Source organism: Strigops habroptila, chromosome 8, assembly GCF_004027225.2.
Source record: "Strigops habroptila isolate Jane chromosome 8, bStrHab1.2.pri, whole genome shotgun sequence".
NCBI lineage: Eukaryota > Metazoa > Chordata > Aves > Psittaciformes > Psittacidae > Strigops > Strigops habroptila.
In genome coordinates, this window is record NC_044284.2 from 35,698,153 (window position 1) to 35,714,870 (window position 16,718).

The 16,718-nt window shown below is 43.8% G+C and overlaps 1 protein-coding gene across 3 annotated transcripts in view; it reads left to right on the plus strand.

The window, feature by feature from the left end:
* The window catches only part of PDE6D (phosphodiesterase 6D), a 38,608-nt gene extending 23,233 nt beyond the window's left edge, over positions 1–15,375 (plus strand). Inside the window, exons 2-6 of one of the 3 annotated variants that reach the window (XR_003992889.1) lie at positions 5,471–5,559; positions 6,300–6,447; positions 11,241–11,366; positions 12,218–12,323; positions 14,741–15,375. Coding sequence is in view for 2 of the 3 variants with exons in the window: in XM_030496062.1 (XP_030351922.1) it covers positions 4,631–4,698; positions 5,471–5,559; positions 11,241–11,366; positions 12,218–12,323; positions 14,741–14,822 (471 nt within the window). In the remaining variant the exon portion in view is untranslated. Of the gene's footprint in view, positions 1–375; positions 4,699–5,470; positions 5,560–6,299; positions 6,448–11,240; positions 11,367–12,217; positions 12,324–14,740 lie in introns of those variants that run through there. The other 2 variants (XM_030496062.1, XM_030496061.1) reach the window with 2 other exon arrangements.
* Positions 15,376–16,718: the final 1,343 nt, after the last annotated feature.

Consider the following 16,718-nt stretch of genomic DNA (forward strand, 5'->3'; position numbering starts at 1 on the left):
AAAGGGGTATTCCATACCACAGCACGTCATGCCCAGTATATAAACCGGGGGGAGTTACCCGGAAGGCCCAGATCACTGCTCGGGTCGGGCTGGGTATCGGTCGGCGGGTGGTGAGCAATTGTATCCTCTCCCCTTGTTATTTCACTAATCGTTATTATCATTGGTGGTAGCAGTAGTGGTTTTGTGTTATACCTTAGTTGCGGGACCGCTCTTATCTCAACCCGTGGGAGTTACATTCTTCCCATTCTCCTCCCCATCCCTCCGGGAGCGGGGGGAGGAAGAAGGGGGGGGGGGGGGGGAGTGAGCGAGCGGCTGTGTGGTTCTGAGTTACCGGCTGGGCTCAAACCACGACAGAGATTGGAAAGATTAGAGGACAAATGGCATGAATGGAGTAGAAGCCTAAGGCCATTTGGGTGGTCTAGTTTGTAATCCTGTAGTTCGGTAGTTATTTTGCATAACTTATTTTGGTCCTTACTCCTCCAACTAGATTGAAACAACTGAGATGCAAATATTCTCCTGGGAAAATATGTCTGATAAAAATATAACCCCTAAAGGTTAATCTTTACTTATCTATAACATTCTTTAAAGTAACATGCTCACCCATGTCATGAGTGCCTGGTTGTGTCTGCATTTCCCGACAGACAATGTAGAATCAGGAGTGAAAGTTGGGCGGTCCAAGTCAGAACCTTTTCTGAGCCTGCCACAGAGATTTAAGTCTGAATTGTTCAGGGCTTTCAGCTCCACCTTCTCCACCTTCTGTCTGTCATTTGTCTCATAGGACAATTCTTTTTGGCACATAATTGTTGAGATCCTGTTTGCACCTGGCATGTAATGAACTGGTCTTGATGTTGCATTTATGTTCAAAAAAGGAAAAAAAAGTCAAAGATGATGAAAGACCTTCCCTTCCAGGAGTGGTTATGAACATTAGGTGTGCTTTTATTATGAAGAGTACAGCAGTTCCTAAGCTTTTAGAATGGTGTAGACAGCAAGGAATAAAAAGAAAAATGGAGTCCTTTAATGAAAGAAATGGCACCTACTGTTTGCTGCAGCCTTTGAGATATTCAAGAAGTGCTAAAATTACAACATACAAAAATAATCAGGGAGATTGGGACAGAACTTCTTTAACTCTGTACTACTTTAATGATTATTTTTGTTTGTACTCATTCTCTTCCTTCAAGGTTATTCTTAATTACCAGTGTGGCAATACGTGGGAATCTTTTGCAATGCTAAAGCACTTAAAGATAAGTATGTATATTTTGATTTGTTTGAACAAAGTGATCTCTATGACAGATACAGAAAAGAAAGAATTTCTGTTCTGAGATCAGAGGTATTCAAGACAACAAAACTTTGATTTAGAAATGTACAAACCATTTCCCATCATCAGGCTAAGCAAAGTAGGTCTGCGAGGAAGATAATTCATGTCATGTATATAAAGCAAGTCAAATTCCAGCTACTACAAAGCTTTTATGTAAGACTTTGCTGACCCGATAGGTGGTGGAATATAAATAGATCAACAGTACACCCTTCCTTCTGCTGTTCTACCTAATCCTTCCTTGCCTTCAGGATTGAAGAGTATTTGATCTATTGAGTCTTAAACCAGACATTGTTTCCTACAAAAAAAAAAAAAAAAAACAACAGGAAAATGAAAATTTAACGGTCTAAGAGAGTTCTTGTGATTTTAGAATGTTAGAATGAGAAGCTGAATTAGGAATATACTGGTGTTCTTTTTTTTTTTCCATATATATTAACTTCACAAAACTGTAACTGCCTGGCTCTACTTGCTCTCCTTAGCTACCCCTGCCAGGTGGCTTGACAAGCCTCTTCAAAGAGTAATTGTGTTAAACCTATATTAATTTACTTTCTCCTTTTCAATAATACTTAAAATGCCCTCTTCATCCTGCCTGCAGGTCTCCACTGCTGCTCGGGAGATGGAGCACTTTTTATTTTTAGTAACAATATCTCTCATGCTGGGATGGAAGAATCTTCAACCAATTAAACACATTAGAAGATAACTCTGTGTGTGGGTTTGGTTCAAGATATCCATTTTCCTCACTCTGGGGTATGTCCTAGTACCAGCCTTTCTATCCAAGATGACAGAAATAGTGAGATAAGCTCCTAACTAGGTAAGAAGTACAGCTGCTGCTTTTGTCAGGTATTCCTTTGCCAAAAAATCACTTGCGATGGGTTTTGCCTATTTTTTTTTTTATTCCATTACAGTTAAGTCTTATAAATTATCTTGATTTTGACTGAGGATTTTTTTCAGATGCCCGTTTCTTTTTAAACCTTTATTTTTTTTTTAAAACAGAATTAATCTCTTGAACGTGAAGTGTTTTTTCCAATAGAAGAGGATTGTGTGTTTGCACTCTTAAGATTTGATGATTTGTTCTTGCTTTTTAATGCTTAGTTACTAGGAAAAAACTTGTGGACTGGCTAGAGTATTTCATCCCTTCAAATATTTTAACTGTGTGGATACACTCTGAAAACCAGATTGATTTCATTTTTTTTTATTTGCAGAAGCTGGAAAAGCATGTCCTGAACCTGCACATGCATCTATCTAGGTAGCAAAGCCTTTGGCTACCCTGATACTAAACCTTTTTTTCGTTTGATAAGGAATTTACATGGGTTAACAATGCCCAGATTGTTTAAATACAAGATATTTTCTAAGAATTGTGGCATGCATTGCTGACCTGTATGCTCTCATGAGCAGGGATATAGTCTTGAGCTTTTTATTTATTCTTCATCTTTAATTTGACAGTCAGAGTGCAAAGCCCAGGGCAGGCTGTCCTGCATGGATTTATTCTTACAGTGGAAAGTCAATACGGAATAAAGTCTGGCAGCATTTTATAGAAGTGTAACACCCCAAATCTTAGCAGATCTAGCATTGTTCAGCATGGCAGCATAACTCGTGTCATCTCTCTCGGACTGGACTGAGAGATGAATCCTTGTAGGGAGAAGTGACAGAGATCAGTAGCCTGCAGTAGTGTTGTCTCTCACCAGAAATAGTAGGTCACTATCACTCTATGCGTTTCAAGTAAGGATCATAATTAAGCTGTGAGGCTATATGTACTCTTTGAAGGGCAGTTCTAATGTAATACTTTGAAAATGGTAAACGTGATTTCAGAGTACTTTAAATATTATTAGAGAAGAGGGACAGGAAGGCAAGGCACAGCAAGGAAAAAGGAAGACAGTCCATTAGTTGAGAGTACTGATATGGCATTTGGGACGCTGGATCAGCTCCGTTGCTAGGTTTGCTGTTCTGGTTAGTGTTTCATCTCCAGTTCAGAGGATCTTGTCTACTGCTCAGTTTGGCATTACACAGCCTGTGGCCAGGCCTGTGAGCTCAGAGCTCCCACTGGTAATCAATAGTGAACAAATAGCAAGTAAATAAACTTCTGAGGAGAATGATTTTTTAAAGGTAATACAGGTTTTGATAAACAAGTGCCCAATTTACTGAATTACCATACAGCTAATAGTGAAGAGCGTTTGCATCAAAGGGTGTTGTGAAGATAAATGAATTTGTCAGTGAGATGCTCAGATTGTCTCATTTGTTATTTTTCCCTTGTACATGGCATTTGATAGATTGCACACTGCTTTAAATGCAAATAGCTTCACCCTGACTGGTTTGTATGTTTGTCTGTGGGACGATGTTCTGAAAAATGGTGGATTTTTTTTGACATTTTAAAATACAGTTGGGGCAGTTCCATCCTGCAGGTTGCATTGGCTGGGGACTTTGAGTTTTCCAGCCAGCACCACGTGAAATGCCCAGCCCCGCTGCAGGTTCTTCTTGCCATTTTGCTGCTCATCTTCTCTCTCTGACTTGCCTGCCCACAGCCCCTGTCTCCCTTGGTTTGCTAGCTGGGGAGAGATCTCCGCTTTCCAGCTTTTTGCCAGGATATGGAGGTGGCATATGGGGCCCTCCGAGAATGATGCTTTCCATCTTCTCCCCCTTTCACTTTTGCCTTAATCCCAGAAGCAATGGTAGATATTATGTGTTTTAGAACAAGTCTAGAAGGACTTGAGCAGACTGCCTGATGCTCCCTCTTCTGTTGTTGCTGAGTTTTGGAAGCTGTAACGCCATGCCTGTGTCAGCAGACCCTGTGCACATATTCCCAGTGGTGTTCTCCCTCTTGCCCTTTCAGTGGGACACGGAAAGTCTGGCCAGCCTTCAGGAAGGGAAAGGCTGCTCACATCTGCACTGAAGCAGCCACCTTCCCTTCCCTCCTCCACACACATAATTTTGAAACAAATGTTACTCTGTAATGCAAAATTTGCTAAAGCATCTGTTTCTTCCTTGGAGCTCTGGAAAAATTTGATCAATGTGACAAGTTTGTGTGAGTCTGCCTGGAAACTGTGTATGTTAGAGGATGAGTTCAATATGCATATCTATCTCTGACAGCTCCTATTTATACCTATGTCAAGGTCCATATTGTTCCTCTTCTGTTTCTCTACCTCCCCAGTCAGTTCCTTCAGCAGTTGGCCTCTCCTCTTCTCCCAGATAGCCTCCAGTCTCTTGTCTAGGAAGTACTGAGTACAAAGGTTGCACTAAACCAGCAAAAGGAAACACCTGGAAAGGCGCTGGTTTGCGTAGCTGCATCTCACAGATCCTGCTCTATTCAGCCTGCTTGTGTTTATGCCAGTGACTCCTTGGAGCCACCCTGATGAGCTGCAGAGCAGGAGGCAGCTGTGGGACCTTGGGCTGTATCCCTGTTCAAAATGGCATGGGGCAGGTGTGCAGGATCCTTGTCCTGATGTGTTGATGTCTGCATTATGTGATGGGAGAGATTTTTCAAAGGTGTGCTTAACAGAGTTATTAATTGTCCCTTTGAAAATATTAGTATTTCATGCTTGCCTATAACTTAAATGACTAATTCACTGGTCTGGGTTTTTTGAAAGCTGGCACTTGCTGAGAGTGAAAAGAGAGGATCTCATTTTGCTTGGTACTCAGCAGCTGAAGAATTCCCATGAGTAGCAGTTACCAGGTCAACAGCAACAGAACAACCCTTGATATTAATACTTTGTAAGCTAGGAAAACAAACTCAGTTGAGTGTTATTCTTTTTCTAATGCTATATAGGAAGCACTTCTTTACCTAGCATTTTTCAAATGCCAGAGAACGGCGACTGTTTATGTAGAATTATCTGTTGTTAGCAATGTTCTTGCTTCTCTGCAGCACAGTGACATTGCCTTTATCCTTTAGAAGCAATGGAAAATGATAAATGAGGTTAACAAGCTTCAGTCGAAAGTAAAAACTAAATCTGACTATCCAACTCTTGTTGAATTCATTCTGGTCAAGGGTTGATTTGTTCATTTATTTTCTGGGAAAAAAGCATCTCTTTTTCTTGGCCTCCTGAGAATCAGAAAACAGGATTGAAACTCAGCTGGAGCAGCCTATTTCAGGGCTTAGTGAAGAGTACTAGGCACAGCATTTAGGGAATGTAGATAGCTTCTTTTCCTTAATTGCTTCCTGATCAGAAACTGGATGAACCTTCGGGATGCAGAAACAGGGAAAATCCTCTGGCAAGGAACAGAAGATCTGTCTGTGCCTGGAGTGGAGCATGAAGGTATTGTGTGGCCTTTTTGTGCATTTGGGGCTGGGTGGTGCTGCATGTCTAGGTCACCAGAGTTGTGAGCTTTGAAGGACCAGATGTCCCGGCTGTGACTTCACACCTTCGGAGGCTTCCACCACAAAAATGTGGGGACATGTGGAGAAGGGTGGGAGTAAATCAGGGGCTGGCAAAGGGGACAAGTTAAACAATGCTAAGCAGGGAGCCGAGCTGGGTAAGGAATGAGTGGCTGACCTTTGCTAGGTTAAGTGTTAGTTCCAAAATGGAAAGTATAAAAATATATTGACTTTTCTCAGTATAACAACAGGGTTTAGTCAAGGTAGAGGTCAAATGGAGAACCAGCGGAGAAGCATACACAGTTACTACCTTGCCTGGCCACAACTGTCCCAATATTCTCCTGCACTAAATTTGACCTGTGCTTTAAAGTGGTACACAAAGGTACATTTGCTCTGCTCTCCTGTCCTTCTACCACTGCTAGAAGGCCTATTCACCTTCCACTCTGTCCTTGCTGAGTAGCAGAGGACTTCATTGTCCCTTACTCTTCCCTGTTTTTTTGTGACAAAGCACTGTGATAGGTAGTGTCCTTTGCCAAGAGCTTTGCTTTGGCTCTGGGAAGAGTCTGACCTCACTGAATTAATTTTGAAGGCTTTTCTATTATGTGAGTACCATAGCTGATCTCCAGTAAGTGGATTGAACTTGATCATTTAATTATGCTGGTGACATTGATTTATTTTTAGTTAAACATCAAGGACTGAGTTCTGCCTGTCACTACTAGGACTTACCTCTCCCATAAATTGGAAAATCTGCGGTGTCTGAAGGAGGCAACCAGAATATAAAGATCTTCCTCTGCCCAGAGACCACACAGAAGATCTGTGGCAAAACTCTGTGAGTCTAGCAGTCTTCCAGCAATATACTTAGTTTCAAAGCCTGCTTAAGGCACAAGAGAAACAAGTTGCCTTCTCCTCCTTTGGTCCCCACCCAACATTCATCTGCTTTATGACAACAGTTCATTAATAGGACCAGTAGTAGCTCTCAGTTTAAGAGGGGCCTGATGCCAGGGATAGAAGATGCAGGTCAGAGCTAGAGGAAAGCAGAGCTGTGACTTAGTGATTACTAAAAGCATTTTCCAAGCTGTGTTTCCTTCAGCCTTGCTAACCTGTACTCTCATTCTCCTACCAGAGCTAACAGCAAACAGTTCTGCTGATAGACCTTAGCAGATACTTACTTATGCCTATTGTACAAGATACCTATATTAAAGAAAAACATTCCAGCACCTTCATATACAACTGTAGGAAAGCAATTGAAATACATATTTTAAAAGAAAAGTGGTAATTCATCAGCTTAATACTAAATTTCTTAGACTGTGGGTTAGTGATGTTTTGACTTCTAGAAATAACTGTGTAACAGGAGACCTAGGAGAAATGAGGAAACAGGCTCTGGAAAGCAGAAGAAAATCAGCTAAAAATATTCACAGTCTTGCCAGATTTTGTGCTGTAAAAGCTCCTCCTTGGATGCATGGCTAGTCTTTGAATCCTCTTCTCTCTGTCTCGACAGAGCATTGAGCTACTGCAGTTCAATGCAAACTGCAGGAAGGTGTGCTTTGGGGCAGGAAGGACGGCTGGAGCTGTGTCTCAGGAGGGGTTTTTGTGTTGCCACATTTCCCTCCTGCCATCTTTTTCACTTTGGCAAATCATACCACCTCACTGTGTCTCAGATTTTCCTCACATATAAAACAGGAACCCTCACCTCCATTAGAGGAGCTTGGAGAATTAATTAAAACATACTCTGGCATGAGATTAATGCCCATGGTAGAAGGAATTGTTAAGACCTTATGTGGTGTGCAGTTCACTCATCCATCTAGAAGATGGATGGCTGCACACTGGAACAGGTGCAGAGAAGAGCTATTAGGAGAAGCCACTGAAAAAATTACAGATGGGAGAATGGTCTTCCTTAGGAGAAGAGAGGAAAAAAGACGTTCTTGTATGGCTTACCAAGAAAAGAAGGCTGAGATGGATAGATTATTCTCAATAAATAGGCTAAGAGCTGAGAAAAGAGAGAGGTGTCCAACAAAGGAGGATAATCTGACTGTGAATTAAAAGAAGCTGTGGGGAAATGTGATTCTGGTACAGTCCTGCAACAGAAACAGTGAGGACAAACAGAATCATTGGACGGAGTCTTGGGTGACATGGCTTAGTGTGTGGTGTCCCTGCCCGTAGCAGGGGGATGTAACTAGATGAGCTTTAAGACGCCTTCCAACCTAAATCATTCTATGATCACAGAATAGTTAGGGTTGGAAAGGACCTTAAGATCCCGTAGTTCCAACCCCCCTGCCATGGACAGGGACGCCTTCCACTAGACCAGGTTGCTCAAAGCTCTGTCCAGCCTGGCCTTGAACACTGCCAGGGATGGGGCATCCACAGCTTCTCTGGGCAACCTGTGCCAGCGCCTCACCACCCTCACAGGAAAGAACTTCTTCCTGATGTCTAATCTAAATCTCCTCTCCAATGTTGGCCATGTGTGTCTCAAAGTCATTATATAGTATTTGTGTGTGTGTGTTCTGTGGCCATTCAGAGCAAATCACAGTCTAGACATCACAAAGAATCAAATATATAGCAGAATGAATAAATTGTATTTCCTTGAAATGGGACCTCTGTTTGGTTTTTAAACAGGACTTCTATTTGATTTAAGTACAATTTTCTTTAAAAAATTAACTCTTAAGTTTTAAATCATGATACTGTATTACTGCATAAAACTTACTATTACCACTTAGATTAAATAAAAAGAATATTAATGTGGTATTGGGTTGCTGCTGAAGTCTGAACATTAAACTGCTACAAATAGTGGAAATCACTGCCTGAGCACATGAAACTGGAATTAACTGTCTAAACCAGCTTTTGGCAGCAGGAGCTTTTCTATGTACCCAGTTAGCTCAATTCACTGACAGTGCATTCAAAACTGGGAGGCAATCTGGGAGATGCAAATCCATGAAGTTGGTTTTCTTCTGCTATACAAGCACATCACGGAGTAAGCTGCTGAGGTCTAGCACTTGTAGAATTGACAGTGTTGTTCCCAGTCACCACAGCTAGCTTTCATTCAGAAAATACAAATAATCCTTTCATTATCTAAGAAAAGATGTAGTTTGAAATATAAAGTAAGTTTGGCTAAGATAGCTTCCTTTCTTATATGTCCCAAATATTTAAGGTAGTTTAATTAAACTACATGAAAACATGATATGGATATTTTAATTGAATTTCAGTTTCTAACTAAACACAGTTGTACCCAAAATCATTTGCTTAGTAAATAAGAAATGTGTTATTCATCACTTTCTAATCAGAATTAAGTATCTGACTAAATGTATGTTAGCTTAAATAAATGTGCAGGTATAAGTATATACTCAAGTTAGCAAAAAAGCAGTAGTAAATTTAGGGTAAAGTTGATGCTTATCTGCGTTTCAGCATAGTTTAAAATGAACCTAACTGATGAGAATCAAACTTCTTTCTCTTCTATCTTTTTAATGGAAAAAGAAGAGGTATAAAAGAAAATGAGTTTTAAATAAATAATTTCAATTAAAATTTTCCGCTTGATGGTATAAATATAAAATGAAATCTCTAAGACCAGATGTTTAAAGAGTTACACAGTCCCACTTTTATTAAAAGTAACCTTTTATTTCGTAGTTTTACACTATTAAAACAAACATTCTCAGCAGTCTGTCTTGAGGATGAAAGAAATGTAATTACTAAATTGCAGAATAGTTTCAGCAAGTCATTTTGCACTTAACTGCAAAAGGATGTTTATTCACAACAGGCTGTAGTCTGTACTTGTGAGGGCAGTAAAGGATGGTGCCATGCAGATTTCTATGTTAAAAAAAAAAGATTAAAAATAATTAGAGACCTTTTACATTTAAAACTCTTCTTTTACACTTTTAATTTTCTTTTTTACCTCTTTTTTGTTTTGTTTTGTTTGTAACAGACCATGGGCTGTGTACTTCCCCATGGGATTGGATGGTAGCTTACATTCCCTAACCCTCCAGCTCTCTAAAGTGGTTTCTTATCAAGGTCCTACTCCATTAAACTGTTCTACATCAGATGGATTTGACTGGGTTTGGTAGGCTCTTCCTTTTATTAAAGAGCAGCCTGCTGTCTGCTCATGGATATTTTGATATGCTTTCCATTTAAGATCAGTTTGGCTCATACAGCACATGCCAGCTGTATTCCCTCCCCTCTTTATTCCTAATAAATTTACATTAAACATTTTCTAATATGCAGGAAGGATTATGTACAGTCACACCACTGAAGCATGATGGATTTGGGAGATTTTTAGTATATTGACTCCCCTCTGTATTCTTCTGATTAGGACCTCACAGCTTATTAATCAGTGCTTCCAAACTGTCCCTTCTCTTACTCCTCCACTTGTAAAAAAATCCGTATGAAATATCTACCATGTACAGTTTGCCACTTGCTGTTGGTGTCTCCCTCTCTGCAAGAGCCCAGAAACCCTGGATTGCCAAATTACTCTCTTAAGCTCCAGTTTGGTACTGACTTTACTGCCTGTGTGGGTCTCAATATTTGAGGAACAGGCGTTCTGTACGCTTGTACAGGATGACTTCCCAGAGCTATGTGAGATGGCTGAAACGGTGCTGCTGAGCTCAGAAATAGCCGTTTGTGGTTTGCAGGGGATATACAGTCTGAAAGGGAAGGAGAAGCGAGGAGGGCTAACACACTTGGTGTACTATGCAGCCCTTCGGCTGTTTGTGATCTTCAGCACACTTCCTGAAGAAAAAATTTAAGTTGCATCTCATATTTCGACTTGAAGAGTTGTGAGGTTTAGTAATAAACAGCTTAGAACCAGGAATCTGAGAGATCAGTGTTGTTCTGTCACAAGTTTCATCCCTGGCTCTGGGCAACGTACTTAACCTATTTGCATCTTGGATTTCACTCCTGCAAATGTAAAAACTAAGTCCTTTGTGAGGGGAGATCATGAGGGGTGAGCAGGGGTGGCCATGAGGGGAGAGCAGGGGCAGCCATGAGCGGTGAGGGGAGATTGTGAGAGGACAGGAGAAGCAGCTATGAGGGAGGAGGGGAGATTGTGAGGAGAGAACGGAGGCAGCCGTAAGGGAAGATCGTGAGGAGAGAGGTGGGATGGTTGTGTGGGGAAAGCAGGGGCAGCCATGAGCGGTGAGGGGAGAGTGTGAGGGGAGAGGAAGGGTGGCCATAAGGGAAGATCATGAAGAAGGAGGTGGGGCGGTCATGAGGGGAGATCGTGAGGTGACAGGACAGCTAGCCATGAGGGGTGAAGGGAGAGCATGGGGGAAGATCATGAGGGGGGTGGTGGGGTGGTTGTGAGGGGAGATCGTGAGGTGAGAGCAGGGGCAGCCATGGGCCGTGAGGGGTGGCCATGAGGGGAGATCTTGAGGGGAGATGAGGGGTGGCCATGAGGGGTAGGGGCAGCAGCTATACAGTGTGGGCCACTATGGGAGGGCAGATGAGGGGCGGCTGTGACTGGAGATCATGAGGGGCAGCCATGAGGGGAGATCAGTTTGCCCTTAGTGACATGTTTTAGTGGCAGGCTTGGCAGTCCTGGGGTAACAGTTGGGCTTGATGATCTTAAAGGTCTTTTCCAACCTAGTTGATTCTATGATTCTATCGTGTCCAAATAATGCTTCTTTATCTGTTTCACAGCTCGAGTTCCTAAAAAAATCCTGAAATGCAAAGCAGTGTCTCGGGAGTTAAACTTTTCCTCAGCAGAACAAATGGAAAAATTCCGACTGGAACAGAAAGTTTATTTCAAAGGGCAGTGTCTAGAAGGTATGCATCTGCTCTGAGCAGTCCTGCTGCAGCACAGGGAGGGACCCCTAGCACGGCGGGGATTAGAGAAACTGAAACGGGTTGAATGAGGTGGTTTTAATTTTTCAGAGTAGCACTGAAGCACTCATCTTGTCAGGCTAACGGGGCACAGCATTAGGGGTAGCATTTCATAAGTGTATTAACACTTAGTTATGTAAGCAAAAAATCTGGGTAATCATGCTTCAGGGCATAAATCCACCGCAGGCTGCCTGAGGCAAGGGAACAGGTTATTTTAGAGTCACCCATTACAAGGGTTCATGTGTCTTCCTCAGAAGCACCTAGTGCTGGCCGCTGCCAGACTGGAGGCTGGACTAAGGGAGCCTCTGGTTTACTTTGGTTACAGCAGTGCCACTGAGTATTGTCTGTGTGACTCCGTAGCTGCATCTCTGACTTCCCTCACTGTGGTATTACTCTTGATCTGGGGTGGAGGAGGGGGAGGTAAAACATTGAGCTCCTTGCCTTTGGGCAACCAGTTGTACACTTAATCTCAACTGGATCCAGGGGATGTCTGCAAGAGTGGGAGTGTGGTTTCCCTGCTCACTATTAGGTGTGATGGAGTTTCCACTGAATGCTAAGGAAGTGGTATGACTTTATCATTACCATCAGCTATTTTAGAGAGGGAATATCTGCTCTAAGAGGAGGGCAGGGTTCTGTGCAGGTTAAGCTGTACGAAGTAATTTAAATGTAAAATGTTGGCAGTACAGCAGGACAGTTTAGGGACTTCCCCAGCCTGTCAGGTGAAAAGCGAAAAGACCGTTTGTGGATTTTTTATCTTCTTTCAAATACCTCTGGATCTTCTTTTTACTTTGCAGAATGGTTCTTTGAATTCGGTTTTGTGATTCCTAACTCCACAAACACTTGGCAGTCTTTGATAGAGGCAGCACCTGAATCACAGATGATGCCAGCTAACGTTTTAACGTGAGTGCCTTGGGAATACAGAATCTGAGAGCAGGCAGAGAAAAAGCAGTGTGTGGCATTTCCTTGGGGGCTACAGTGGGAATGAAGTGAGGGAGCCACTACCAACTCTGGATCACCCTCACTACTGTTAGCTGTTGAGAGATAAAAGGGGCTAAGCCAACCTCATTACCTTCTTTCCCATAGGTCCAATTTGCATTAATATAGTAATAAAAGTTTGAAGAAAGTGGAACCGATCCTTTATTAGAGTTGCTTTATTTTTTTGAAAGGTGAATCGTAAAAGGATTTTACAATGCTTTGCAGCTTAATACCCCTTACATCCAGGAAAACCAAAACAACAAGATGTCTGGGCCATTTTCAAATCCTGCTGTGCATCACTGACTTGTCTCCAAGGTGGCTGTTTTTCGTGCAATAGATCACCCATAGGAGCTGCTCTGGCATTTTGTTTCAGCTCCCTACCATTTTGCCAAGCTTTGTGTCTTTTACACTGGCTTATAAACTATACATTTAGCCACACAGAGCTGTATCTGGGGATAAAATATCCTGAACAGATAGCAAACAGTTATTTTACGGTCACCTGTAATTCACGCACCTTCCTCAGAAACATCTGGTCCTGGGCGCTGTTTGCACATTGAGTTGTGAGCAGGTCAGTGATCCCGTGGGCTTGTGTCAGAGTGACGCACACTGGGCACCACTCTGAGCATGGACAGCCAGGCACAAGGGGACAAACAGAAAAGGCTCCTTGAGGGAGGCCCCTTGGGAGCTGTAATCACTGACAAAAAGCCACCTTCCCTGCAGTGCTAGATGGGTGCTGGCAAGCACACGAGGAACACGTTGCCAGCAGAGACAGAAGGGTATGGCAATCCTGCTGCCAACAAGAGGCAGACAGGAGCAGCCAGTCTTACCGCAAGGTCGCTGAGTCCTCTGGAAGACCTCCTTCTCCAGCATTTTCCCTCTCATTCCCTGTCTGGAGGAAAGCCAGTTGCATAGAGAAGGCACAGGGATAGGAACTACCATCACTGATTTCTATTCACAGCACATTTCAAAGAGAGAGCAGTCTCAGAAAAGAGCATCAGTGTTCAAATAGTGCTCCCTGGCACAATCGCTGGCACAATACCTGCTCAGAACCTCACAGGTGCTACATATGTCCTCAGCTACCAGAGCTGGTGGCTTTCAGTCAGTATAGGAGGAGCCAGATTTGGGAATCAGAGTAAAGAAACAAAGACAAGTTGGTTTTGACTATCCCAGGAAATCAAGGCATTTTCAGGACTGGGAATCATGAGAGTCCAGTTCTCAAGTGACCTTGAGGATTTTCCAGTGTCTCATTCTTTCCCTGGAGTGTGCACTTGTAGTGGGCAGCCAAGATCTATCTCCTATTCATGCAGGTGTCCTAAAGTCATTCTTGAGGCTTTTCAGTAGAATCACCATCCCAAAGAAATCCAAAAGGGCTTTTGTGACCCAAAGAAATCAGCTTTTTTCAACTGCCAAGACTTGGAGAGCCCCTCACCTTCTGATATTTCCAAAAACCTTGTGTTTGTCTCAGTGTCTCCATAGCAGGAAAGAATGGAGATGTGATACTTGGTGAGCAGGATTCCCAGGATTGCTGAATATCAATCAGACTGAGAACATTCCCCGACATTTGAGTTCAAACTTTGTCCATCCCACAGCAAAAAACTTACGCTCTTGCCAGGTCCAGCTTTGCCAATGGTACAGATACCAAGAGCTATAGTGGAGATGGAACTGCTGCGTTGATTTTCAAGAGCCATGCTATTTAGACACGGTCAGATCACACTGCTCAGGTGTCCAGGTGTTGTAATGGCCTCAGAGTTCTTATTTTTATCCACCAAAATCTCAGAGTCAGCAAGTTAAACCACCAGAGCTTTTGTCACACCCAAAACTGCACTTCCATTGCAGTTTGTATAAAATATGCTTGTGCGTTTGCATTTAAGCACTTCTTGAGGGAAATGACACACTAAGTTGATTGAAGTTGCTTGCTCAGCACTAGAGGACAGAGTTGGGGAATAAAATAAGAATTCCCATCGGTTTTCACAATTGACTGCAGGAGAGAGGGGCCTGAAGGTGCTGGGACTGCTACTTTCTTTTTAGCAGTAGAAGTGATCAGGTGTTTCCTGTCTGTGAGCCCTCTGCAGCTTGTGGGGTACTGTGCCCAGAGAGGGGCTGATGAGAGAAGGAGGGATGGGGGGAACTGCTCCATGTACGAATGCAGTGGGGAGGGTCCTTCAGCCCTGGCCTCCCCTGGATCAGGACACAGTGCTCCTTGCATGCAGCTCCAAACCAAAGCTCCTGTTATGGGAGGTCAGGTGGCAGCCCGGGCTTGTGAGAGCATGGAGAGGAGCAGTCATTTTCTACCATCACGCAATCTTCTAATACCTCTTCTCTCTCGTCTTTTCCTTCCACAGTGGTAATGTTATTATAGAAACCAAATTCTATGATGACGATCTTCTCGTAAGCACTTCCAGAGTGAGACTTTTCTACGTTTGAGATGGGGCTTTTTGGAGCTGTTTTAGTTTTCCTCCATACAGTTCTTGGTGCAGAACCCCCCGACTATCCAGTGGAAGACACTCCTGTAGGCGGTGACCCCTGGGGACCAGCTCAACGTGGGTTGTGACCTTTGCCCATCAGTTATTTTGCTTTCTCCTCTGACAAGACCAGACCAAACCCTCAGAGACAGGACCAGCTGCTCAGCGATGCACTGGGGAATAGAAGCTGTCTCTGAACACGGGCAAACGATGGTCATGCAGAACCAATACTGTAAATTATGTTAGTCTCCTCCTTTGTACTGCTCTGGATCCTGGTATAATCTCCCATTTCCACTTACGCCAAACTCTCAATGCGTTTCATTTTTGGGGGATTAAGTTAACCTTTTCATTTTTCTCGTGTTGTAGGTTTTTATCCTTTCACTGGATTCCTGTGTAACTGGTCCACACATCCTCTTACCTGAACTTGTAAAATAGACTGTGATATCACCTAATGTAATTAAAACAACTTTCTCAATTAAAACATTCCTACCGTCCAAAGAAGGGAAGAAATGTTAGCTCTGTGCGTTTTCCTTTCTGTTGCAAAAATGACTCGCAGCAGCCATGAACTGCTATTGCTCAAGCCAGCAGCAGAACAGGACTTCCCGGGCCCCCTGATCCTTGTTACGTTTCTCTTCCTCCAGCTGCCCATGTTGAAAAGGTTTCCTGACTGCTCTGAGTGAGGCTTCTCCTTGCCCTCGTTTCTGTCTGTCAGTCCCTCAGGCAGTTTGTCCTGTTTGCCATCACCGGTTTCTTGAGCAGCACTGCACACTGTTCTGCTTTTCTAGTTCCTGGGAACCACTGCAGAAAACCTGTGTTCCCTGAATCCACCAGCAGCAGCCCTGTGTGGGGCCGAGCTCCCTGAGGCACAGCTGTGGCCGCAGTGGATGAGCCCAACAATCTCCACATGTGCACGGCTTTAATGACACAGCATCAGTTTTGCTACCAAAAGCAGCCTCCTCGAGCCCTACTGGCACTCTTTTCCCCCTGTCCTTCATACTTAGTTCTAGCACGTGTAAATCTTGGGGAGGAGGCATTTCCAGCTTCTGCTTTTAAACATCATAGACAGCTTTATGATTGCTTGACACCTTAGTCAGCCTGTCTGGTGGCTGGGCTTGCGATACCCAGGTACCACAGGGAGATGAAATGCATCACCTCAGATCCTGAATTCAGCCACTATGTGTACGTGGGAGGGATATAACATAAAATTTTTTGTAGGTGAATTGAGGCTGGGCCATTAATCCCCATGAGAAGAGCATTAGCTGTTGTAGTAGCTTCCGCATGAGACCTCACTGACGGATTTCAGCCTGCTGGACTCGTGGAGCCGAGACTTCTCAGTAGTGTGGCCCAACCTAGGCCAACCTTTACAACAGAGATCAACCAAAACTGCCTTCAGCACCCAGCGTGAACGACACCTAGTGATGGTATCTCCATCACAAAGGGGAGACGGCAGGTATCCAAAAAGGGAAAGTATGAAAGGTGGATGGTCTGGAGAGAGGTTATCTATTCCAGGAGAGATGTTCCAATAGATATTCCCAAAATAGATAGTTCTGGCTGCGCTGGAAGAGGGCCCCTGAGGGACGCGAATCCTGAGGCGGCCCGGGGCGGCCCCGGAGCCCCTTCCCTGCCCGCCCGCACCCGCCTGGCCCGGGCTGTCGCAGTTCGTCCAGTTCACCCAGTTGGATCCAGCCGGCCCCGCGGCGGCAGCTCTGCGGCAGGTCACTGCCGCCCTCAAGTGGCTCCCTGGGAAATAGCTGGCTGCTCACCGGCTCCCGCCCCGGGACCAGCATCTCCCTGCCCTCCCCAGCATTCCCCGGAGTCCCCCTCAGCATCTCCCAGCGCGGCGCTCAGCCTCCCCTAA